This window comes from Phasianus colchicus, chromosome 3, assembly GCF_987193195.1.
Source record: "Phasianus colchicus chromosome 3, bPhaCol1.hap1.1, whole genome shotgun sequence".
In the NCBI taxonomy this organism is placed as follows: domain Eukaryota; kingdom Metazoa; phylum Chordata; class Aves; order Galliformes; family Phasianidae; genus Phasianus; species Phasianus colchicus.
Window position 1 is genome coordinate 43323232 of NC_143438.1, and position 24663 is coordinate 43347894.

Below are 24663 nucleotides of genomic sequence, written 5' to 3' on the forward strand. Positions count from 1 at the left end.
CGCTCCGAGCCCGCCCCGCGTCTGCGGCCGCCGGAAGTGACGCGATGACGCCGGGAGGCGGGCGGAGCGCGAGGGGGCGGAGCGGCGGCGTGACGGCGGAGCGGCGGCGGCCACGGGACGGCCGTCGGGGCCATGGCGCAGCGCTACCTGCTGCTGGCGCTGGGCGGCCGGCGACGGCTGCCCGGGGTGCTGCTGCAGCAGCTGCTGTGCGGGAGAGGCCTGCTGCCGCCGCGGCCCTGCCCGGCACAGGTGAGCGACGGCCCGCGGGCGGGGCGGCTCCGTGTGCGCGTGGGCCCGTCGGCGGCCGCGGAGAGCGGCCCGCGTTTGCCCGGTGCCGGCCCTCGGAACGGTGCGGAGCCGGAAGCGGCAGCGGGGCCCCGGCGGGGGAGCCTTCAGCGGGGGGTGCGAGGTCAGCCCGGTGAGCTGACGCCGGGGTGCGGGTTGGGAGCCTTCAGGCCGGCGGTGAGTGCCGAGTGGGGCTGGGCGGGCGTCAGCCCTTCGTACGGTGGCTCGGTTGTGGGGTGGGCGTTACCCTCATCGGCCCCGACGTCACGGAGGAACCAGGTACGGGTCTGCGTTAGCGCTTGGCAAAAGGTTGTTGCTGTCCTGCGTCAGCGATAGCTTAGGCAGGGTGCTGGGTGTAATTGTGGTGACTGCGAGAGCTGCTGCGGCTCCTTGCCTGCTGGGCTGTCCGTGCGGAGGGGGGTAGCTGTGAGAGGAACGCACGCAGGGGTGTAAGTGACTTGCCCTAACGATTAGTGATTTTCTAGTTAAAATGTTGGAATTGTGTTTGCATGGTCATGGTTAGGAGATAAGAAAAATAAAACAGCAGTGCTGCCGGTTTGTCTGAAGACTGGTTCTCTGTCTCTACTGTCGGTAGAGTATAATGGATTCTTATTGGGAATTAAGAAATAGTGGAGGAGCAGAACGGTGGTCGTTCCTCTGTACTCAGCAGTGATGGAGCTGCACCTCGAGTGCTGTGTTCAGTTTTGGGCCCCTCGCTGTAAGAAAGATATTGAAGCCCTGGAGTGTGTCCAAAGAAGGGCAGCAAAGCTGTGAGGGGTCTGGAGCACAGGTCCTACAAGGAGTGACTGAGGAAGCTGGGACTGTTCAGTCTGGAGAAAAGGAGGATCAGGAGAGACCTTATTGCTATCTGCAGCAACCTGAAGGGAGATTGTGGTGAGGTGGGGATCAGCTTCTTTTCTCAGATATCTAGCAGTATCATAGAATCACAGAATCGTAGGGGTTGGAAGGGACCTCCAGAGATCATCAAGTCCAACCCCCCTGCCAAAGCAGGTTCCCTACACCAGGTCGCACAGGTAGGTGTCCAGGCGGGTCTTGAACATCTCCAGAGAAGGAGACTCCACAACCTCCCTGGGCAGCCTGTTCCAGTGCTCCGTCACCCTCACCGTAAAGTAGGAGAAGAGGGAATGGCCTCAAGTTGCTCCAGGGGAGTTTCAAGTTAGATATTAGTGGAAATTTGTTCTCAAGGAGTGATGAGGCCCTGGCACAGGCTACCCAGGGAGGTGATGGAGTCACTGTCTCTAGAAGTGTTCAGTAACCATGTGGGTGTGACACTGAGGGAAATGGGTTAGCAGACAGGGTGAGGATGGGTTGATGTTGGACTAGATGATCTTTTCCAACCTTAAAGTTGCTATGATTCTATATCTATGCTATGGGGAGAACTTCATATTCTTTCCAGCATCCATGTGTTTCTATGGGTAGTAAAACAAGATAAATAACTTACCTGAAATTAGATTTATTTATTTATTGCCAGCTTGGTTTCTTTTTCTCAGCATGCTCTTATGTAGTATTTCAGTCAAGGTTAGATAATGGAGATAACTTTTGACTGTGTTTTCTTTCTTTAAGAACCACGAATTGAAACTTGTATATGGATAAAGCTTTAAACTTGTAACTTTCCTGAATTACTGTGTGTTTGATCCTTCATTTACAGGAAGTGTGGCTTTTCTGTTCTTGCTTTGTGTATCCTTGATGTAAGGCAAACAAAGATGGATTATGGTCACAGTGTTTCTGCAAAGTCAGTAGCTCTGCTTTCTTTTAAATTACGTATTTTATTTAAGGTTGGAATTGTGGAGAAGGTCCTTCAGAAGGTGCTACAGATCCTGTGTTTGTTATACTCAGGAGCAGTAACACTTTCACCTCACTTCTAAGGTATTTCAGTTGTAAAACTGACTCCTGTATGCTTCAAACTTGGTTGTCTTGAATTTCTATTTAAAATAGTCTTGATTTTTAGAAAGATGTCACGTTTACCTGAAAAAAAAAAATTATATAATGGCACGTGTGCATGCTCTTTCTCTGCTGTGACAGTTCTTTCATCTCTGACTGGGAGAAGCTCGGCAGTTTCCTGGTGCCTACCCCAGAACAGCCCCTGTGCTACCTAAGCATCCTGTCAAAACGGGTGCTGTTTGCCTTCCCTGTCCTTGGGCAGTGGGCGTGCTTCCATCTGCTGAGGTTGCTGTGGCATTTCCACAGCCAGCCAGCTTGAGGACAGCTCTTGTATCAGAACTGATACAGCTTTCATCTTGGTGATTTACCTTGTCAAAAAATAACCCCAAGTGGTCGTTACCATTGCAGTTTGGTTCTACCAACTTCTGCTTTTCTGGAATGAGATGGTGAAAGGAAACTGCGTTTGCAGGGAATGGGTTTTGATGAGTCAGTAGGTAGTATAAAAGCGTGCTGTCAGTCAGGTGATGTACTGAATGTGCCGTAAAGGTGATTCTTTCCTCTTCTCACAAAAACAACTTTAAAACGCTCACTTCTGCATAATAAATGTATAGTTGCCTGTCAAGTTATTACTCATAGATCTTAGGATCTGTTGAGAATGTCCAGCAATAAACCAGTTGTATTCATCAGGTCTTCCCCCAAAGCTGTGTCAGCTACTTTTTCCCTCTCCCTGCATGCCTCCCTCCCTCTCCAACTAGAAATCTGATAAAAATGTGAATTAAGGCTGTAATAAGCCTATGCTGGCCCTGCCACACCAGGCAGTTGGATTTGGCTTACTCAGACTTTCATTTAAATCAAGCAGTTACCTTTTATTTCTAATGAGATGGGAGCATCCAGTAATGTTCATTCCAGTTAAAACAATCTGAGCTTGTGGAATAAATAAATCTTTATTTTTTGTTATTATAGGAGGCCAGCAACATAGAACAGAAGCCAGTATTTTGGACATTGCTTTTAGTTTCATCTGTTGCTGCGTTCACTGCCTGTTGGCATTTGAAGTAAAGATAGATTGGTCAGTGACAGGCTCTATTTTTCTTTATTTTTTTCCCATAGAGATTCATCCCAGTTGTCCCAAAGCCTCTTCCAGGAGCACACGTGCTATTGCTCGTGGAGGTGATAGCGTATTGACCTTGGAAGCTGCTCTCTAGATAAGCTGTTCTCCAGGCTACCCATGCTGTATGTGCATTACATGAAAAATATCCTTCCGAATTTCCAAAATCAGACTTTTTTGCAAGGATCTGCAATGGCTGCATCAGATGGCCAAAGAATTCTTCTTAGCACAGTCGCAAAAGCAAGCAACAAAGACGTTTTGGCATTCTTCTTGGTTCCAGCAGGTGGAACTAGATGACTGTTCACAATAGATCTGGTCTGTTTCCTCAGTTAATAAGCTCCCAGGCAGAAGACTTACGGAGAATCAGAAGTGACAATCTGCCAGTGTTCCTAGAGTAATTTGGGTGTGGAATCCAGTACCCTTTGTGTTTTTCTTAATGCACAGGTTTTGTTTAAAACTGCTATATTCAAATTTTAACAACTGTCATAGGGATTCTAACTTTGAGGCTTACTTCATACATGTAGTCCCAGGCTTTTTAGGCTAGATGGATATTTGCTATGTTGTCTGAGTACCATGAGTTTTCAAGTTTTCAGGACCTTTCTGTAATATCTTTTTTTCTACTCATTCTCATATAAATAACTTCTGATCCAAAATAACAGGAGTCTCAGCACTCCTTTGGGACAAAAGGAAATGGAGGCAGAGATAGTTTTTATTGGTGTTTGGTCTGTGGGGAAGTCTTGATACGAACATTTGTTTTTGGAGGTAGGGTGTAAAAAGCTTGGATTTTCTTTTACCTAAAAATGTCTTTGAAGAAAGGGAACTTGAACTGTGTGATGACATTATACTCTACTCCATTTTAAAAGAAAGCTTTAGGTATTGTAACCAAATACTTTAAAATGCTTGTATTTCCTTCATTGCACTTCAATGGCAAACATCACTAGACAATCTTATTGGCTTAAGCTGCAGTAGTTTAACGTGGATCTGTACCTACACAGGAGTTTGGGTCTACTCTTTAAAGCATTGTTCCTTTCCGTGTTGGTTTCCTAGCTGGGCATAGGTGTTGTCTGATGCATTCCTTTTGGTTTCAAGGGGATCTTAACTACAGGGAGAAGGTTGCAGTTCTTTCACAAAAAGTGCCTCAGCATTGTGTGCATCATTCTTTCTTGCTGCTTACATTTATTTTTCATCTTTCAGCTTCATGAAAGTGCTTCCACCGGTATTACGACTGACAGAAGGACAGTCTTGGCAAGTGTCATTGCTGCTTGCAGAAGGCTCTTCTCACAACCTCCCAAAGGTGACTGCAACTCTGATCACTGGAGTGAAGCAGGCTGCTGAGGATGATGCTCATGTGCCACTTAGGTTTATTGTGTACAAGGCAGTAAGCTCTTTTATTAACCAGCCATTAATCTGGAAGTGGACCAGTGATTTATAGTATTTTTAGCCATAAACAGAGCGGACTGCAGTTTGCTCAACTTAACACTGTGCAGCACCATTTTCTGTTGAACTAAGCTTGTCTGTCTCTGGTTTAAAGGACAGCTGTAAGCTATTAAAGTTTTTGATACTGAGTTTTTCAGTATCAGTAGGATAAGATATATTTATGGGAACCTGATAGAGCTCTTCAGCAAAAGGACAAGAACAAGGCCATATTCAGCAGTTAATGTATTGCTTCTTTTTTTTACATTGTATACATTCAACTAATGACTACTGAAATGTAATGTTAGAATTGTAAACTGAAAAACAATTATTTGCTTTTTAACTCTTAAAAGGATTTGAAAAATATTTTCCCAATGGGAAGAAACCGAATGGAACTAAAGGTTCAGCTGGAGAAACAAAAGGTACAAATAGCCATTTGATTTCAGTTCTCTTTTTTAGGATGTGTATTCATTACATTAGGTTCTAGCTGAACATTGGGTTTGGGCTTTTTTTGTTTATTTTTCAGGGAATATATTTCTCTACCAGATTAGTTTGAAAGTACAGATTGATTTTTTTTAAAATGTTGTTCTGCTTTCATGCATTGTGTATCTTCTGAAATAATGCTCATTTACTCTCATTCTCTTGTTGAAGTGCTTGTCCTTAAATTCTAGTTTTTCTGTTTCCTATTGGTTGGTATAGTCATGCAGTCAGATATTTTGTGTTTAGTTCTCAACTTTTCTTTCACCAAGCTAGAACAGTTTCTGTTGAATGAAATAACCAGAATTGTCATTCTGGGTGGGAATCCAGAACCAATTCTTCAGCTAAGAACCAAACACATATAAAGAGGAGTTGGTGGTGGTAGTGTAGTGCTGTGCTGTGCTTGTCTCTGGAGTGTTAAACAGGACTCCAACCAGTAGTATCAGTAAAGTCTGAACTTCAAGAAGAGCATATTATGACTGGGGGAGGTGAATTTGGGAGGTGGCATTGCTTAGAGTTTGTGAGGATTTCTTTGCCTGTGTTGGTTTTGTTTTGTTTTTTTAAGCCAAGGATAATCTTGCATGTCTTGGATTAGTGTAGAAGAAATACGTTTCACACAGTCTCCATAATGTGCTTTGTCATATATTTGTGGCATTTTTCGATTCTCAGTGTCAAAGTGTCATCAGGTATACAGTTAACAGACTCCACTGCTGATCAAAACTGCATGATAGGGATGTCTCTGCCAATTAGTGTATTTTTTCTATGGAAGAGTGTAGTTCCGTTCCCTCTAATTATTGAAGCATCATAAACTCGTTCATTTTGCAGGCCTCTTTAATGTTAAAGCTAAAATAAAACCAGAGTAGGATTGCTATAAGATACAAAGATATGCTTATTGTTGTTTTATTTTTCCTTAGAAGCAAAGCAAGCTGGTGCCCGACAGCCGAGTGGGGCTGGTAGTGGGGGAGGCGGCAGTGGTGGGAAGAAAGGAGGCAAGAAAGAAGATGCTAACTGGTGGACCAGATTGCAGAAGGTTTTGACCTTAAAATATCTTTCTTTTTGATATTAACTGTCTTGAAGTAACCTGGTGTGCTTTTTTGCTTTCTAGGGACATTTTTCTGATTGCCTAAGTATTCTTCTTAAGCCTCCTGTGCTTTGTATTTCATAGTAACCGGCTCTAGGTGGCACCCCCACTCATTGCCTTTCATAAATGTTTGTATGTACCTTCAGAGGCATCCAACTCTTTAACTGGTTCAGGAACCTTAATGGAATGTTAAGGTTTATGAATATGGTTGCTCATACTCTGTATTTCTATAGTGGAGTCTCAGGCTTTTAAGAGTTTCATATTTTGTCTGAAAATGTCAGACAAATGTTATATAAATGAAAATGTTAAACAAGCTAAACAGGTTTACTGTCAGCCATTCTGACTTTGGTGGAATACTTGAATAAGCTTAATTTTGTAATATATCTTACTGTCATTAGCTATACCATGAAGATTATAGTGTTTAACAATATAAGAATATTGCTCTCATTTTACTTGAGGTGTGTAAGTTTTTTCTTCCCCTCATTTTTTGTTATTTTTGTAGGCTTTGTGTATAGAGCAGGGAAAATTAAAATGGAGGGGAAAGGTCATGTAACAGATGACAGAACTTTCTATTAAAGTACTTCATAAATGAAGACTGTGCAGTTACTGTTTGTGGAACAATGTTTTTTCCACCAACATTGCCATTCCTCAGTTATATCTGAAGCGACTGAAACATGTTAATATGGCAAAATATCATTTTATTTGACGTTGAATGCAGGGAAGATAACTCAGGTACTGGAATCTGTTGTTTGTTTACTGTGCTGTATATTCTAAAACTTGTTTCTTTTTTCCCCTAGGGTGACATTCCTTGGGATGTCAGGGAGTTTCGTATGTACGTAGTGGGAAGTTCATTCTTCTGGACAATGGTTGTGTATTACTTCTTCTTCAGGGTCCCTGGGAGAGAAATCACTTGGAAAGACTTTGTTAATAACTACCTTTCTAAAGGAGTGGTGAGTAGCAGGGAATCAAAATGACAAATCAGTGTGCTGTAGGTGCTCCATTCTGCCTCCCTGCTTGTGTTTGTATTTTTGTAGCTGTGCAGTGAGAACTAGCTCAAGAGAAAGGGATTAGCTTTCATCTTCATCAGTTCCTTGTCTGATGTTCCAGGTGGTTATATGAAGGCTTGTGTCAGTTCAAGAAAACAGAGGGAGTGGACAACTCAGAGTAGAGCTTCTCAGTTGAAGAGCTAGTGTTCTAGTTCAGAGGCAGTGTGGCTTCAGTGTCTCAGAATGGATTTACTGTTGATTTAATGGTTTAAGCAGATGTGCCATTTGCCCTGAGGAGAAACTTATTCCTAACCCTAAAGGCTTCCATTAGGCCTACTGGGGATGGGAGGACTTCTGCTTTTTCATTCCTTCTATTAATAGATCACCAGGGACCTGAGTAGCAGTGGTGCTGACAGGTGAGGGTGGGAAATGAAAGAATCCCTTTCAGGGGCAGTAAATTGGCTTAGCCATATTATAGAATAGTTTCCTTTACTTGCTTTCTCCTTTTATTTCTTCTTTCTTTCTGACATAGAGCTACTTTTGGAGCAATCAATTCTGTCATCGGTGTCCTATATCTCTGTGTAACTTGACATCTTTCCACACTTGGAGTAATAGGTTGGTGATGCCCTGAAGTGCAGGATTTTGAATGTTTTATACAGGCCCGTTCTACCTCAGGAGCCACAGATACTGGGCTCTCTCACTTCCATGTTTGTAGCTTCTCCTGCAAGTTAGAAGAACACAGGCTTGCTTCCTCCTCTGCCTTCCAGACCCGGGGTTTGGAGTTAACAGCATGTTTCCTGCACCTTTGTTGCTGTGATAAACTGCTAAACAGATTGTGTCCTACCTTTCTTTGTCTTAATGCTCAATGCAGAACTGCTCTTCATGCTTCTACCGTTCTGCCCAGGTTGCATCTGGAAGTTCTGTTCTTAGTTGGCAACTATATGTACACCTTGTGGAATGGAACCATATTGGTTATGCTTATACAGCAGCTAAGACACTCAGTTAAAAAATAAAAAATGAAATTATCAGTAACAGTTAATGAAGTCTGAACCATGGTTGCAGAAGAGCATTATGAAAGTAGCTTGTTGCATAAAGTGAAGTCTCTCGGGCCTCTGTAAGATATAGTCTGGATATTCCAATAAACTAAAAATTTAGTTTACTCATCAAAAGCCATTGGTTGCCATAGTCCCGACCAGTTAGTGGGGAGAAAACATCAGCAGGACTGAGGCTACGCACTGTCCATAACAAAGATGTTCAGGTAGTCTTGCTTCTTGAAGTCAGATCAGATCTTGAGTGGCTTCTTAGCTTCTATTTTTCATGAGTTTTACCATAAATGTTCACACGTGGTAAGTTCAGGAAAGTCTTGATAGCCTGCGTGCAGCTCAGGCCCAACTTGTAGAACCATAATTAGTTTTAAAACTTGCTGAAACCATTTATTGGATGGAAAGTGGCAGAATAAATGGAACTAAACTACTCTTTCATTTTCTTTAGCAATTGTAACCCTCTAAGACAAATACAAGAAACAAGGAATTTGACGTTTTTTCCAGCCTAAAATAAAAAGCTTAGCATTTTTTATTTGTGAACCTGCAGCTTGATTCTTGATTTTAGTTTCTGATTTGTTACCTTAAAGAAATTATTTTGTTAACTTATGGATGTTCCGGTGTTTAATGTGGTAGTACAGGAAGTCTTTTAAATTAGTAGGAACAATTGCAAGAGCAGAGTTAAGTTTTCCCTCGTTCTGTTATGTTTGGAAGCTGCTGAAGGAGTTTAGCATTATGTGGCCTATCACTTTTTATGTTTGATCGCTGAAATAGTTATGTATTATTTAACTACCTTACTCTACCTCTAATTTGAGACAGGGTGGATTTGTTCTTTGTTTTTTTCATTCTTAAGAAAGGGTATGAAGTCATCCTTTCCATCTGATTTCTGCTGTGCCAATATTCATTGTTTACCAATTGTGTACTTGCTTCCTTACATTGGAATTCATGAAGTTGAATTAAATTGTCACTGAAATAAATTCTTTGAGAAGACTTTCTTAGTTAATGGCATTTCTAGGATTTCCACTCCACGTTTGGAGTGGAGAGGAGGTTTTACTATTTCCAGCTGTGATCAGGATTAAGGCTAGTTTGAGATTTCTTTTTTTTTTTTAAATAGAGCTACCAAGCAAAAGCATGTGGGAGTGTAAAACTTGCTGTATACATCTGAAACAGCACATTTTACTTAGAATCTTTTGAGCTTATCTTAAATAGAGTTAAAAACTGGTTAATTTGTGTGACACGAATGGTGTCTTGTGGAGCCATCCTGATCTACAATGTGATTTATTTTTTTCTTGCTAGAAAACAGAACAGGTTCTTATCTGGTATATGCAGCTGTGCTAGCTGTGATGGAAGAATGGATAGTTTGTATACTTTAACAGGTGACGGGTTTTGTTCTTTCCTTCCACAGGTGGACAGACTGGAAGTGGTGAACAAGCGCTTTGTTAGAGTGATCTTTGTGTCAGGAAAGTCTCCTCATGAATGGGTAAATGTTTCTAATACATTTACACAAGACTTTAGAAAGAACAGGGCAGCCTTTTGATAAAGCTTGATGCAGAGGACTTAGGAGCATTAATTGTCTTTTAATCTAAAATATGCTTTTTGCTTTACTGTTACATTTTCCTACATGGTTACGTTTTGCCACAAATATCTCAAAACTACGCCATGTAGTTCCTTTCCTGCACCGTGCTCTTACTACAAGTATGTAGACAGAAGGAGTGAGAAATTATTGAAGATTCTGAATTTCTAATTACTGTTTTCTGTCTACTCAAGAATATACCAATTTTAAGCGTGCATTTGGATCTTTTCTCTCCCAGACTGCTTTTAGATAGTTAGTTATAAGGAAACTTTTAATTTTCTCTGTTTGATACTGCAGTCTTTAAAGCTAAACTACCAGCTCTTGTTCTTGAGAAATGCACTTTTTTCAGTGGGTTACTTTTCCTAGGAACATAACCAGGAATAGGCTGATGAAGATAAAAGTTCTCTGAAGAATAACACCTGCAGGCTGAGACCCACTCAAAAAATAAACATAATGCTCATATGCATAAACGTGAAAACTTTTGTTCTGAGCACAGTCTCTGCCAGCTTCAGACCTTTTCAGTGTGCAGGTGATTGACTCTTATTGTCATGATTTTTTTTTGCTGTTTCATAGCTTAGAGAAGCTATGTCATTACCTTAATTGGTGATACTTTCTTTGTATAGGATTTTGTTGGGCTTTTTAATTAATTTTCTGAAACTGCAGGTCCCTCCAGGGTAGAGTGAAATCTGCAGCAATTACTTCATCTGTGGGTTTCAGTGCAACTTATTTACTCACCTACTCTTTAGCCCACATACCATCCATTGCCTTAGTTTCTCAATCAGTTAATACTTAGGGTTATTTTTTTTTCCTCCAGCATTAGAGTAAGTAAGGGCAAATCAGGCAGGTCATGGTGCAAAAGGGGAGATTCTCATGAAACAGACCCAGTCTCATCTGTGTTTCAAAGTAGAATCTGGATTGTTTTTCAGGTATATAACAACTTCATACTGTCTTTTGTGAACACAATTAATTTTAAAGCTAATATGGATTCCAAATGTATGTAATTGCTTTTCTTAATCAGGAAGGCTGAGATCTTATGGTGAAATAGTAAGTTGTATGATTACTGTGCTTGCTGGTTCAGTGCTGTGTTTTATTCTGGTTATGTAATTCTCTTCTAAATGCCTGTTTATCTATTATCTTCTAAATATTTCTCCCTCCATTTTTCATGGAGGAAAGGCCAGGATTTCAGTCTACCTATAGTGCACAAAAACTTGAATGTGTGGTTTCTGTAGAAGCAATGACAAATACAGTGTCCAAGTTGGTAAGCCTCAGATCTATTAGATGCATCTTCCATTGGTTACGTACTTTATAAGGCAACTTAAAATGATGTTTTGGTCTGATTATGTTCTGACATATACTTGTATATGTGCTAGAAGTTGGCTTAAAACTAAGCTGAGGTGGGATAGGGCACTTTGTGGTGATCTCTGCTCTTTTTTTAGCAGTATGTCTGGTTTAATATCGGTAGTGTGGACACTTTCGAACGAAATCTCGAAACTGTGCAGCAAGACCTGGGTATAGAAGTGGAGAACAGGTTGCCTGTAGTCTACTCAACAGAGAGCGATGGGTAAGAAGCATGTTTTGTTGGTTTTGTTTTTAAAGTATCTTGATGAGAAATTGTCTCCACAGTAGGGTTGTAAGACATTCCTCCTATGCTACACTGGGTGGCAGTATTATCAGAACAATCATAGAATCATAGAATGGCCTGGGTTGAAAAGGACCACAATGATCATCTAGTTTCAACAATGGTCATCTTGGCTTTATTTCTGAAAGTTAACTGTTAGAGGACCTGTCCAGTACATTATCTGTGTAAAAATCTCAGTACGTACATATTTCTGTTCACAACTAATCCTTCCTTCATAGGAGCCCTTCAGGTGCCTGGGCTAGAGCAGGAGTCAGCAAGACACAGCAATAATGTTCCAGAGATGGTGCTCAGAAATTTTTGAGAGAACAAAATATGGCACAGAACTGTAGTCTATTACTGAGTTCTAAGAGACATCACTTTCTGCCTGTAAATTTGAGAGGCCTTGCAAAAAGGCGAAGTATTGGTGATAAATGGAATTACTTTATTGTGCCTGTTAGCAGGAGCTGGAAGATGTATCATGCTTTTAATCAGCAAGTTGTTTAAGAAAAATAGCACATCTGATGTATGGCGTTGTTGCTAGCCCATTGGAGGGTAATACTTCCAATACTTGAAGATTTGTATTCTTTATTGGTCTTTCATAGCTGAGCAGCAGCTGTAAGATCACAGATTCAGAATCTGTTTAATTCCATCATGTAGGAATATCCAGCTCTTCCTTTTCATCCCAGAAATCTGGGCTTTTTGCAAGAGTATGAAAATCTTGTGTGGGAAGCTGTGGTAATACTCCTGTCTCTTTAGGATTTTATTATTGCTGAGAGTTGAGAGAATGACTTGTGAACTGTTCTTACAAGAGAAAAAGCCATGAAGTGCTCCAATACTGTGATAATGAGAACTGTTTTAGTATTAGGATTTTCAGCTCTTATAGAGCCATGCTAGGAAGTTAGAGGACAGACTGTGTGAGATGGTGGGCAATTGAGTAATCAGAACAAGGCTGTAGCCTTGGAACAAAGAAACAAACACTGACAGAAGGAAATGCAGAAATTGAGAAAGACCTAGGGGACCAAGAGTGAGTATGTATTTTTGAGAATTTTCTGCTTGAAGGTGTAGTGTATCCTGATTATATGTTACCTAATACATCTCACTTTGATTAAAACAACCATTTCCATATAAGTCCTGTGAATTCAGCTTTAAAGGGCACATAAAATGAGCTCCTTCTGTTTTTTCAGGGAATGCAGTTATTCTCTGTGTACATACTGTTATCACTTGATGATGTTGGTTTAAAATGAAAAAGACAAAACTGTTGCTTGTTAAGCATCAAGAGTAGGAATGTATTAACCTCTAAGTCTTTCAGTTTACATTTTCCAGCAGTTGTAAGAGAGGACAGCAATGAAAAATTAATTTCAGCTCTTAATTACAGTTAGAAAAAGTTTTTTGGTTGGTTTGACTTCTGTAAATCAGAATCTTTTTTCTTCTCAAATGTATTTTATTTCCCAGTGTGAACATCCTGTAGAGTAACATTTACAATATCTTTGCAAGCTAGAGTATTCTGAATTCATTTAGGTTTGCATATGATGAAACCAATGTCTTTTACATGCTGTGCTCAGTAATGGATTTTTGTAATGCTTGGCTTTCTGCTTTTTGTTTTTCTCCACAGATCGTTTCTCCTGAGTTTGCTGCCTACAATCCTTATTATTGGTTCTTTATTGTACACATTAAGAAGAGGTCCTGCAGGCTTAGGTCGAGGAGGACGTGGAATGGGTGGACTTTTCAGTGTGGGTGAAACCACAGCCAAAGTCCTTAAGGATGAGATAGATGTCAAATTCAAAGATGTAGCTGGCTGTGAGGAGGCCAAATTAGAGATAATGGAGTTTGTTAACTTTCTGAAAAATCCCAAGCAATATGAGGATCTGGGAGCAAAAATTCCAAAGGTAATGAAGTGGTGACTTAAGAGGTGATGACTTGATTCTTTTATTAATCCTCAGGAATTTGAACTGGACCATGAACGTTTATGTAGGCAGTATTTTCTAACTTCTCACTATCAGGAAAAAAAAATACCAGACATTAAATGCCAACAGAAGAACTATAGTGCCAGAAAAAATTTTTATAGAGTATTTCATCTGTTTGTACAAGTCAGAAATTATACACAGGATACGTATCTACCATAGTTGTGATGGTTGTAGAATTGCCTTTCACTTTTTGACAGTGCTGTAGTGGCAGCCCAGCTGGAAACAGGCTGCTTTTTTTTTTTAAATGTTAGATGAAGAAATCACTGTCCCTGTAATTCTGAGTCAACATGGCAATGCTGAATCTATTTTTTTTCTTCATGCTGATTTAAATGACAGATGAAATTTCAGTCTCTTCTCTTGCACCATTTTTACTGCGGTGGAGAGAGAACCAGTAGACTCGTGGCTTTACCATGTAGAAGATCTGTAAGTAAGGTATAGTTGCACTGTTTTCATAAGGAAAACATCTGTTTCTCTTGCAGGGGGCAATTTTGACAGGTCCTCCAGGTACTGGAAAAACACTTCTTGCTAAAGCTACCGCTGGAGAAGCTAATGTACCATTTATCACAGTCAATGGCTCTGAGTTCTTGGAGATGTTTGTTGGTGTGGGTCCAGCTCGAGTAAGTCTTTGGTCTTGCTGTTTTATTTGTGGTGGTTGTTGAAGGGTCTTTGTCAAATTTGGTGGACAGCTTGATGATAGATTCAGGCTTTAATCAATAACTTTTTTAATCTTTAAGTTACTTAATCTATGCAGGTTACCTGTAAGTGATACTAGTTGCTTGCCTAAATACAAGAAGCATAGAGTTGCATTTTTTCCTTTTATAAAAGGCAGTTCAATACTGATTATAGGTTATCTGGGCCCTAAGGGTCTACTTCTTTGCGGAGACGTGGAGGGGGAAAAAAAAAAGAAAAAAAAAAAAAGAGAAAACCAGAACCAAGCTCTCTTCAAGCTCTGCTCCAAAGTAAACACACTAGCTGGGTCGGAAATACGTACCTCATTTGTCCGCTGCTATGGGGATATGTTTTTCTGATCTAAATCATTCCTATTTCTCTGAAGACCTTTGTTTTCTTTGTAGTGTCAAACTCTTAAATGTAGTTGTCTGGGGCACACACATGAGCTTCTGATTGAAATAGGAGCCCAAGGATTATGGAGCTAATGCTTTAATTTCTGGAGATCAGGTGATTTAAATAACCAAACATATCATCTTACATTTTTTGATGTTTTGCCTTAATACATTTTTAGTGAGCTATTTTAAGTGGAAAGTGTTAGCTCTGTTCCAGAGCTTCCATTTTAATTTTTTTTTACTACTGTATTTCAGACATTCAGTTTGAAGTCTGTCTTTTTGTGCCTAGGAAAGGAGGACACACAGATCTACCGATTAAATATGTTCTAGAAACAAGTTGCTGGAAATGTTTTGTGAGGCTGGAAAAATAGAACTCCCTAAAATGTCCAAAATTATGCCCTATTTCCAACAGCTCATACCTTCATCAAACTCTTAACCATTTCGTCGTAAGCCTCAGAAAGTATATTTTCAGGCTGATGCCGTTCTGGAGAATTTGAGTTGAAATTTATTTGCTACAGTTTTTGAGCATGAAATGGAAGTACTTTAGGATCTTGATTTGAATTTGAAATTATACAGGGAATGGGTTTTACCAGATACGCAGTTTTATGTCCTGTGAAAATTCACAGTGAAGTTAATTTTGATTAAGTTCCTTGAAAATCTGCAATTTTAACGTGGCTGGACTTATTTGAGGCTTGTGGGTAAGCTTTTCTCAAATTTCTTCCTTAGTTTGTAACTGCTGTTTGAGTATATGCCTCCTGCTACCTTAAGTATCTTCTGTGATTTTCTGAAGGACTTCTTCCAGTAATACAGTTTTGAGATTGATGATTGAAAGCAGGCAATTCTGGATCTCCTGTAAAGAGAAAAGGGAAGAGGGTGGGAGGCACAGTGGTCGATATAGAGCCTGCAACTGAGGGAACAGGAGACATTTAGAGATTTGAATGTGGAATCTAGTTTAGGAGGGAAGATCCAATGAGGATGCAGAGTGAAACTGAAAATATATAAGGAAATTGTCAAATGGAACTGCTGTGTTGGGGAAAGGGTATAGACAAAGCAAGGAAATACATGTAAGAAATGATAACATGGTGGTAAAAAAAAATCTTAAGCGGTGACTATGTTTGAAAGGTATGAAGATAGTGATCCTGTCAGTAGGATGAGTGGGAGCTGAAAAAAGCCTACCATAGAAAGGACTTCACTAGGAAACAGTAGCAAAAGAAGTAGATTTGTATCCTCCAGGAAAGCGATAGATATCTAGAAGTACTAAAGTTACTCAAGCTGCATTGTCAATAACTGTTAACATAAACCTGAAAAGCCCAAAAGCAAAGTAGCTTAACCTTTTTGTCTTGACTTGTGCAGGTGTAATTATTGCCTCTTAGCACTAAGTGATACCTGTTGACATAAGTTGTTGCTTCAGCTGTGAATGTTTCAACATTGTTGATAATTTCTGGTTACCTTTCAGTACACTGTGGAGAGTGGTTTTGTTTCATTTTCTATGAATTTGGTAAATAAGACTGTTATAAGTGATGCTAAATCAATTGTAAATTAGGATATGCTGGAAAAGAGCCTTCGTTCCTATGTGGTCTTTTTTTTAGTTTGGATTCTTTCAGACCAAAAGGTGGGAGTTCACTTTGAACATCTGACACTTTCTTTTTCATCACATTTCTTCATGTTCTTATTCACTGTACATTTTTTCAAACTCTGACAAATCTGAATGAGTTTCCACAACATGGCGTACTGTCCAAAATTTGCATCATCTCCTGTACCCTACATGTCTTTTTAGACACATCTCTTCTAGTTGGCGTCTGTAATGTACAAAGTATTAAAGCTCTGAGCTGTGTGTAATTCCTATTTCTTTTGTATTTTTTAATTTACTGATTATTCCAATTATATCACTCAGGTCTGTGAACTTGCTGAGCTGGTTTCAATGAAGTTATTCTGATGTTTTTGCAAGCAGAATATTGTAATGTTGCATATTATAGCCTGTTTGTAGTGTAACTATTACAGTAGGATTTGGTAGATGGTATCTTATTTGGGGGGGAGGGGGAAAGGACTTCCAGGTTGTAGATACTTGCTCATGTGTTAGCCATCTTTACAGATTTCTAGAAGTTAATTTAATTGCAAAATAAATACTGGGAGGTGAATTCAGTTTTCGTAGCCTGTGTAATGGAGAGTCACAATGACTAAGAGTCAGTATTTGTGAAGAGAGTATTTTTATAATAATAATAACAATATAATAATTAGCACTTACAAGTAAGACTTAAGATTACTGTGGGAGCTACAGCACTCTGTCCTAAATGCAGAAAAACCTGAAAGATTTTATTTCCTTGATCTGAAGAACTACCATGTCAGAGCGTGCTTATTCACATTTCATTTCTGCTTGTACTGTGCATTGAAAGAGAGCTTGAAAGAGAGATTGCCTTAAATCTTCATAGGCTTTTAGTGTTGGTACATAAGATAATAATTCAGGGAAAATGGTTATTTCTTAAGGCTTTTAATCTGTTTTATTTATGTTCTTAATTTATGGATTGAGAAAGGAACTGTCAACCTAAGGGCCTCCACATCAATGATTCCTTCTGAGTGGCAGCTGCGGTGTAACAGTATTGCACTGGAAGCTGGCTGGGTGCTTTGAGATCTTACTGCAGTAGTCAGTGATAATGGTATTGTTACTGATGCGCCTTCCACTGCCTCAGCAGCCCTGGCACCATTGTCCAAACAGTGGCAAACCCTTTCATATTCTGTTCTCCTCTGAAGGTTCGAGACTTATTCGCTCTTGCTCGTAAAAATGCCCCATGCATCCTCTTCATTGATGAAATAGATGCAGTAGGAAGGAAGAGAGGAAGAGGCAACTTCGGAGGACAAAGTGAACAAGAGAACACGCTCAATCAGCTTCTAGTAGAAATGGATGGTAAATATTTAATTTCTAATTTTGCATTACAATGATAAGGATTTAATCATAAGTCCTTAGTGACTTAAGTACCTACTGTATTGATCGCTGCATTAATGTTTGCATTCTTAGGTGCAAGATGTAAGTGTGCAGATGGTAGTAGAGGGAGGAACACAAATGAAAGAACTAGTACATTTCTCAGACCTATTAACCAACACTGGGTTCATTTTAAATACAAATCGCATTTGTATTAGGAAGCAAGTGTTTCCTAAAATGAGTCGTGCTTACTTCCTAGAATGAGTAATGGTGACTCATTTTGCTGCAGCCTAATGTTTACTAAAACTTGTTCAGGAAGAAGAACGATTGTTCTGCATCTGATAACTTTGTCAAAGTTGAATAAAATTGTGTGATAGCAGTCTGTCTGTTAAAAATATATTTAGACATATGGACATACACACATCTAACCATGTTGGTTCTGCAGTTTACTTGGAACTTAATCTGTTGCTGTCCTTTGTAGATAAAATAAGCTTTGATACAGCACTACAGAAAGCAGAGCCCAAGGCTATTTTTTGCTTGTTGTGAAAAGCTGGACAGTGTTCTAGAAAAAGGAACTATGTAAGATCATTTTTAGTACTGTTAGTACTAACACAAATGTTAGTACTGTTGTGGCCCCATAAAGTCAACAGTTTGTCAGTTTGTTCTTCTTGACAGTTACCTTTACAGATTTTTATTGTATTTTTTCAACAGGCTTTAATACCACCACAAATGTAGTAATTCTGGCAGGTACTAACAGGCCAGATATTTTAGACCCTGCTCTAATGAGACCAGGACGCTTTGACAGACAGATCTACATTGGTAAGTTTATTTGCATCACTATAGTTCTGCTTATATAGAGTGAGTGCTACCAAAATCACTAGCTATTTACATATGTGAATTCTCCATGCACACTGATTTACTTATGAAAAGTAAAGATGTGTATTTCTTTAATTTTTAAAGGCCCTCCGGATATAAAAGGAAGAGCATCTATTTTCAAAGTTCACCTTAGACCTCTCAAATTAGATACAGTCTTAGATAAAGATAACCTAGCAAGAAAACTCGCATCGCTAACACCTGGTTTTTCAGGTAGGTAACTCTTACTATCACTATTCTCTGCTGTAGATATTTTACCATATTATTTTTGTTTTTTGTTTTGTCTTATTTTTGTGTTTGATCCAATCTGGCTCTCTTACTTTATTTTATTTGCTGGAACAATGTGAAATCATCTTTTCCTATTTGGGCAGCTGAGAGATTTCTGAGGGTCTTGAGTTTGTCTCCTCAGTCAGGTTGACATACAACATATCAGCTTCTGTCTTCAGCAGAAGCACCCCAGAAATTTCTCGTTGCTAACACTGATATGTGTGATCTTCCTTTTAATGTTTTTTGATGCTTTGAACGTACCAAAAAAAAAGCAAACTGTTTCATAGTAGTTTGCATGAACATTCTATGGGGGAATTTGAATTTCTGAATGTAGAATTTTCTCCCTGAAAAATGTACTGTGACCTTTTGTTGAATTAGAAATGAATGTGGAAACCTACATTCTTGGCTTCTATCATAATCCATTTAATACCTGTGTTGACTGATAATGAATTCTTCACTATCTGTGGTCTTTAATAAAACTTTTTCTGACGTCTGATTGCCAGCATCTCTGGCAACTGCAGTGATGGTTTTTTTGCTTGTTTTGAAACTATCAATAGCGTTACCATAAATAAAGCTAACAAGAAGTGAATGGCTTGAAGCCAGTAGTGTGTCTCTGGAACGATTCCTTTCACGTCAGGGTCTGAGCTGTACTCAAACCATACGTAGGAAAGTTGTTTCTCTAAGTCTAAACGAGACTAAATGCAGTGCAGTCTGTTGCAGAGAGAGCTTACAGAAGGTGCAGTGCACCCTGATGTGCAAATCAGCACCTTACTGATTGTAAGCTCTGTTCAGTAACTGTCTACCTAAGAGAAAGATCCTAAAGCTTATCATCATAGTGTGTGTATTTAAATCTATCTTAAAAAAACACCGTGTACATGTGTTTCTTGGAATTATTTTGGAGTCTGTTACCTTTAATTCTATTCTGCATGAGAATCTGTGGAAATGTAATCATAGATAAGAATATTTTTATGCTAGACAAAGAAAATTGGTAAAAATGATAAGTAACTTATGCCTTCCCTGCCTGTAGGTGCTGATATTGCCAATGTTTGTAACGAAGCTGCATTAATTGCTGCACGGCATCTCTCAGATGCTATAAACCAAAAGCATTTTGAGCAAGCAATTGAAAGAGTGATTGGAGGTAGGTGTATCGTATCAGTCATTCATCAGCACTTTTTCTGTAGGCACTTTTTATGTAAGAAGAATCTTCTGAAAGGCTATGTTCTTTTCTCCTAAACATACTTAAGATTTAGAGAATAAGTGGCTAGGTTATTTTGCTGATTTCTGAAATGGAGAAGGAGCAGAAATAGACATTCAATCAGGACACTTTCTAATTTAGTCAAATGATAGGAGGAATAGTTGATGCTTTTAACTGCTGTTAGCTTTAAATCTAGAAAATGACTGAATTTTTAAAGAGCAAATCTTTTATATAAGAATTTGAATATTGTAAAGAACTTAAGCTTTAAAATAAGGGACAAAGACACAAACTTCTAAAAGTTGCTAGTTTTGTTTTATATACTCTACTGAAGAAGTTAAATATATGTGGCATCTAAGTATTGCTGACTGTGTTTCTTAATGGAAATGAGGGATTCCAGTGGAGAAAGATATGCCTGAAAGGATTTAATTGAATTTGTTTTATAAAGGGTTGGAAAAGAAAACTCAAGTTCTGCAACCAGAGGAGAAAAAGACAGTAGCATATCATGAGGCAGGGCATGCAGTTGCAGGATGGTTTTTGGAACATGCTGACCCACTCTTAAAGGTAAAGGAAGCGCTTTTTTTTCCTATTGTTTTATTTTCCCTCGATGCTGGGAGGACATTGAAATATGTAATCTCACAGAAGGCTATGTAAACGTTATATTTTGATTTATTTCACTTTGTGTAGCTTTCTTAAATATTTTCGGACTTGGGTGTTCCGGGGTTTGTAGTAAAAATGGCCTTGGAAAGTGAGAGGGACTTGATGTTCCCACGAGACTGCCTGATTTGAAAGCTGCTTTTTCTCGGAGGCTTTTAGTACAGATGCAGTGTTTAGGTTAATCTTAGCAGATTGTGCAGGTGCACACCTCTTCAGGAATACAGCTACAAAAATGGTCATCCAGAAGCTGATCTAAGTTTGCATAGCATGGCAAGTTGAAAATAAGGGAAAACAGCCCAATTTCCTAAACCTGCTATGATGTTGTGTTTTTAACATTGTCTAGTTTTCAAGCTTAAAATTTTTCATCTACAATTTACTGCACAGAGGAGGAATATTAGTAAGCATGGAAGCTATCTATTCAGAATTCTGTTGATTGAGAAACGTGATATCTGTTCTGGAATACTTAAAGCCTAGTATGTATTACTGAAAGAATTATGAATTTTAATTAACGCATTTTAAAAATGCCATGCAATCTTTGGTATTACAGTGGTCTTACCTTTCTTTTCCAGATATCCTAGTAGTTGTTATCCCAGTTTAGAGCTAGCCAGGGCTTTTAAGAATAAATCACAATGAGGGCCAAACAGTAAACAGAGGTAATATCTGAATTAAAGTTGAAGGGTATGTAGGTATAGATTGTGATATGAAATTAAGTCAAACCAACAAACACTTTTTTTTTTAAACACTATTTAGCATTCTGTTTATTTTGATTGTAGGTATCTATTATCCCTCGTGGTAAAGGACTGGGTTATGCTCAGTATTTACCCAAAGAACAGTATCTTTATACCAAAGAGCAACTACTTGACAGAATGTGCATGACACTGGGCGGACGTGTATCTGAGCAAATTTTCTTTGGAAGAATTACAACCGGTGCTCAAGATGACTTGAAGAAGGTGACACAGAGTGCATATGCTCAGGTATATGCTTGAGTAATACTTATTTTTCTTATTGTTTTCCCTTTCTACTACTTAACACTAATATTTGTAAAGGATATGATTTAATCACGTATGTCAAAAGCCTATCTCAGTAAAAGATTGTGACTAAACATTATGTTGCTGTTGTATAGAGATGCTGATGACTCAAGTGTTATATTGTAGTCTTGCAGTGAGCTGATCGCTATTCTCCACCCCCCTGGAGGAACATGCATCCTGCACTGCATTCAAACACATGTGGAAACTCTACTTAAAAAAATTAGTGCATATATCCGATTCTCTGATGCTACTTCTAAAATTGCTCAGTTTTAAGACCCAATTTGGATTGACGTGTATATAAATCCAGAAAACCTTGTACTTGGGCACTGTTGTCAGTTAAGACATTTTGTAGCATATTAACTTAGCACAGCTAAGTGATATGAAATCTTAAGAATGTAGTGACTCATCTAACTGTAGCTACATACTGTGTAGATGCTTATTCTTGTTCCTGCATCAACATAAAAGCTGTCACTTAATAAGATGCTTACAAGGTGAGCAAGAGAGGCATTTTAGAGGAGATCCTCTTCCCCTTTACAACACATTGCCTTTATCGTCCACTACCAAACCACACCCATTTGCTGGTCTTTAGTAAAATTGCTTATTTTCTCAGTTCTGGAAGTTAAACATTTAATGAAATCCTTAGCAATGCTAATTTTTATCTGGTCATCAGTGTCTCTTGTTCAATTTTAAATAGAAAATAGTAAGTATAGACTTAAATTTGTATTAAGCATATTGTCTTCAGAAAGATCTAGAACCTTGAAAAAAGATTGGAATTTCTCTTCAGCAGGTTAATGACTTTCTAATTTCAATTCTGTCTACCAGATTTATATAAATATATCCTAAAATGTCACCATCTCCCCTTCACTTTCAGATTGTCCAGTTTGGTATGAATGAAAAAGTTGGGCAGATTTCCTTCGACCTCCCTCGCCAAGGAGACATGGTATTAGAGAAACCCTATAGTGAGGCAACTGCCAGAATGATAGATGAAGAAGTTCGGTCACTTATTAACATTGCTTATGAGAGGACATTATCTCTTCTGACTGAGAAGAAAGCAGAAGTAGAAAAGGTGAGTACTGCGATGTTTTCAGACACCAGCTTGTAAGCTAGAAGCCAGATTGAACTGAATAGGTCAGAAATGAGCGTACAAAAAAAATCAAAAGTTATTCAATATATATATCTTTAGAGTGTGACACAAGTTTTCAATAAGTAGATATAAATATTTGTGTTGGAAAACATCAAGGTTCTAATGCATGCTTCAACATCTCTTTATGTTCAGCTAAAATGTTCAGTATTCATTTGCAAAGTTGGAGAGAACAGTCTACCTGCTAAAACAGGTGTTAGTAGATGTACTAGACCAGAATGAAAGGGGGGGAAACAACAAAGCAAAGGATGAAAACAAAAAATCACTACCACACACACACACACACACCAACAACAAAAACACAATACCAAACACTCAGTATAAAGGTTCTAAATGATTAGGCTGAAAGAAGATTTCTAAGAAGAGAGGTATGTAATATTTCCTCTATCTGAATTATTTTTGAAATGCAGATTAAAAGTTTTCTTCCTTCCCTGTGCACGGGTTGCTTGAGATCTGCCTTGCTACAGTTGAGGCAACCCTTGCGCGTGGTTCTTTTCCTCCTCACCAGAAAGCCCAGTACAGCAAAAAGATCTTTTTCCAGGATGGGCACCTATCTTATGCTTATTGACAAGAAGAAAGTTTAGTATGGATTTGGTAAATGGCATTTTAGTAGGTCATAGTTCTAAAAGAGATCACTTGTTTTCACTGAGTGCTCACTGACCCAAGAAGGTTATGAACTACACATGTGCATTATACATGTTAGTATTTTATGCTGCTCTGTCTAGCTCATAACACTTGGCATAGAACACTTGTTTGGAACTATAGCTTAATGTATTGCATCAGGAACCTTTCAGCAGCAGTGAAAGACTGTTGTTCTAAACTAACAAATAACAGTAGCAGTGCCCATAGGAGAGTGTTTTGCCACACCTTTTAAGTAGGATTTGAAGAAGAAGATATACTACATAAATTCTGACAAAAGGAAAATCGGGTATTAAGTAAACTCTGAGCACCTTGTTTATTTTATCAAATTTATCTGTGTTGAATTAATGTTGTCCCAGACTGCCTTAAGCTCTTGCAAGAAGAGAGACAACTGATGGTACTCTGTGTGACATAACTTACTGCTATTGCAGGTTGCCCTACGACTACTGGAGAAGGAAGTGCTTGATAAAAGTGATATGGTAGACTTGCTTGGCCCAAGACCATTTGCAGAGAAGTCCACTTATGAAGAATTTGTTGAAGGGACGGGAAGTTTGGATGAGGATACTTCTCTACCAGAAGGCCTTAAAGACTGGAACAAAAAACGTGAAAAAGAGAAAGAAGAGACAACAGATGAACAGGTTGTTAGGCAGATCAAAGGAGGGATGCCATTTTAACTGCCAAGTGTGTGGTGATGCTGACTTGCACTCTGGAAGAGAAATAAACTCACCTAGTTTGTACTTCCAAAACAAACGAATATTTATTCAACCAAACTGTACTAGAGATGGATGGAAGAGTGGTATCTTGTGCAGAGACAAAGATATTTTAGTCCCAGTATGTGGTATCATCAGTTCACCGGTAAAAGATCACTTTCATTTGTCAGCTGAAGAAACGTACATTGGATTTGAGCTGCAGTGGAATGCCAGAACTGAACCTCCCAAACACTGAAAGAACTGAGATTCATGCACAAACTTCATGGCACTGGTCTCCTTTTTTTTTTTTTCAAATGTATGTAGGCTTACTAAAAAAAAAATAAAGAATTTTGATTATTCATCTAAAATATACCTGTATGTGATTTGTTTCCAAAAAAATCGTAGAAAAATGCATTGTTGAATGCTTGGCCAAAAGTCTGGTCTTGCGAAGTGTACCTAGCTTTGCAGAAGCGCCAGCTTTTTGATCTGATCCTCCTTCTCCCCGCCCTTCATTTTGATTTTTAAAAGGAATTGTTTACAAAGAACAGTCAAGTAAATTGACAGTACATCCGGATATCCAGTCAAATATCTTAAAATGTACTCATGGTTCAGTCTGGAACTTGCTCCTGCGGTTTTATTGGTCAAGTTTTTTACGGAGTTCTGTAAGATATTGAACATATGAATGTGTTGTGTAAATACAGTTTGAGTCAATAAAATCAGTACTTTTCTGAACAAAGTTTGTTTTTTCTTTTGCC

General features: G+C 38.9%; 1 protein-coding gene across 2 annotated transcripts; it reads left to right on the plus strand.

Moving 5' to 3' along the window:
* Window positions 1-68: 68 nt before the first annotated feature.
* On the plus strand, window positions 69-24276 carry AFG3L2 (AFG3 like matrix AAA peptidase subunit 2). 2 transcript variants are annotated; one of them, XM_031588986.2, is made up of 17 exons: window positions 69-249; window positions 4487-4586; window positions 5059-5127; window positions 6097-6212; window positions 7061-7213; window positions 9695-9769; window positions 11299-11423; window positions 13093-13366; window positions 13924-14061; window positions 17254-17407; window positions 18134-18241; window positions 18383-18508; window positions 19590-19700; window positions 20203-20318; window positions 21185-21385; window positions 22311-22505; window positions 23651-24276. In XM_031588986.2, the coding sequence occupies exons 1-17, from the start codon at window positions 133-135 to the stop codon at window positions 23891-23893; spliced, it is 2421 nt and encodes an 806-aa protein (XP_031444846.2). In that variant the 5' UTR covers window positions 69-132; the 3' UTR covers window positions 23894-24276. The 2 variants fall into 2 exon arrangements, with proteins under 2 accessions (XP_031444846.2, XP_031444847.2); XM_031588987.2 differs by having other exon boundaries at window positions 11302-11423.
* Window positions 24277-24663: the final 387 nt, after the last annotated feature.

Excerpts from the sequence above, each read along its gene's own strand:
- AFG3L2 (XM_031588986.2), top strand. The coding sequence starts at position 133 with ATGGCGCAGCGCTACCTGCTGCTGGCGCTGGGCGGCCGGCGACGGCTG. Across the intron at positions 5,128-6,096 it reads TTCAGCTGGAGAAACAAAAG|AAGCAAAGCAAGCTGGTGCC; the intron begins GTACAAATAGCC and ends ATTTTTCCTTAG. Across the intron at positions 11,424-13,092 it reads TACTCAACAGAGAGCGATGG|ATCGTTTCTCCTGAGTTTGC; the intron begins GTAAGAAGCATG and ends TTTTCTCCACAG.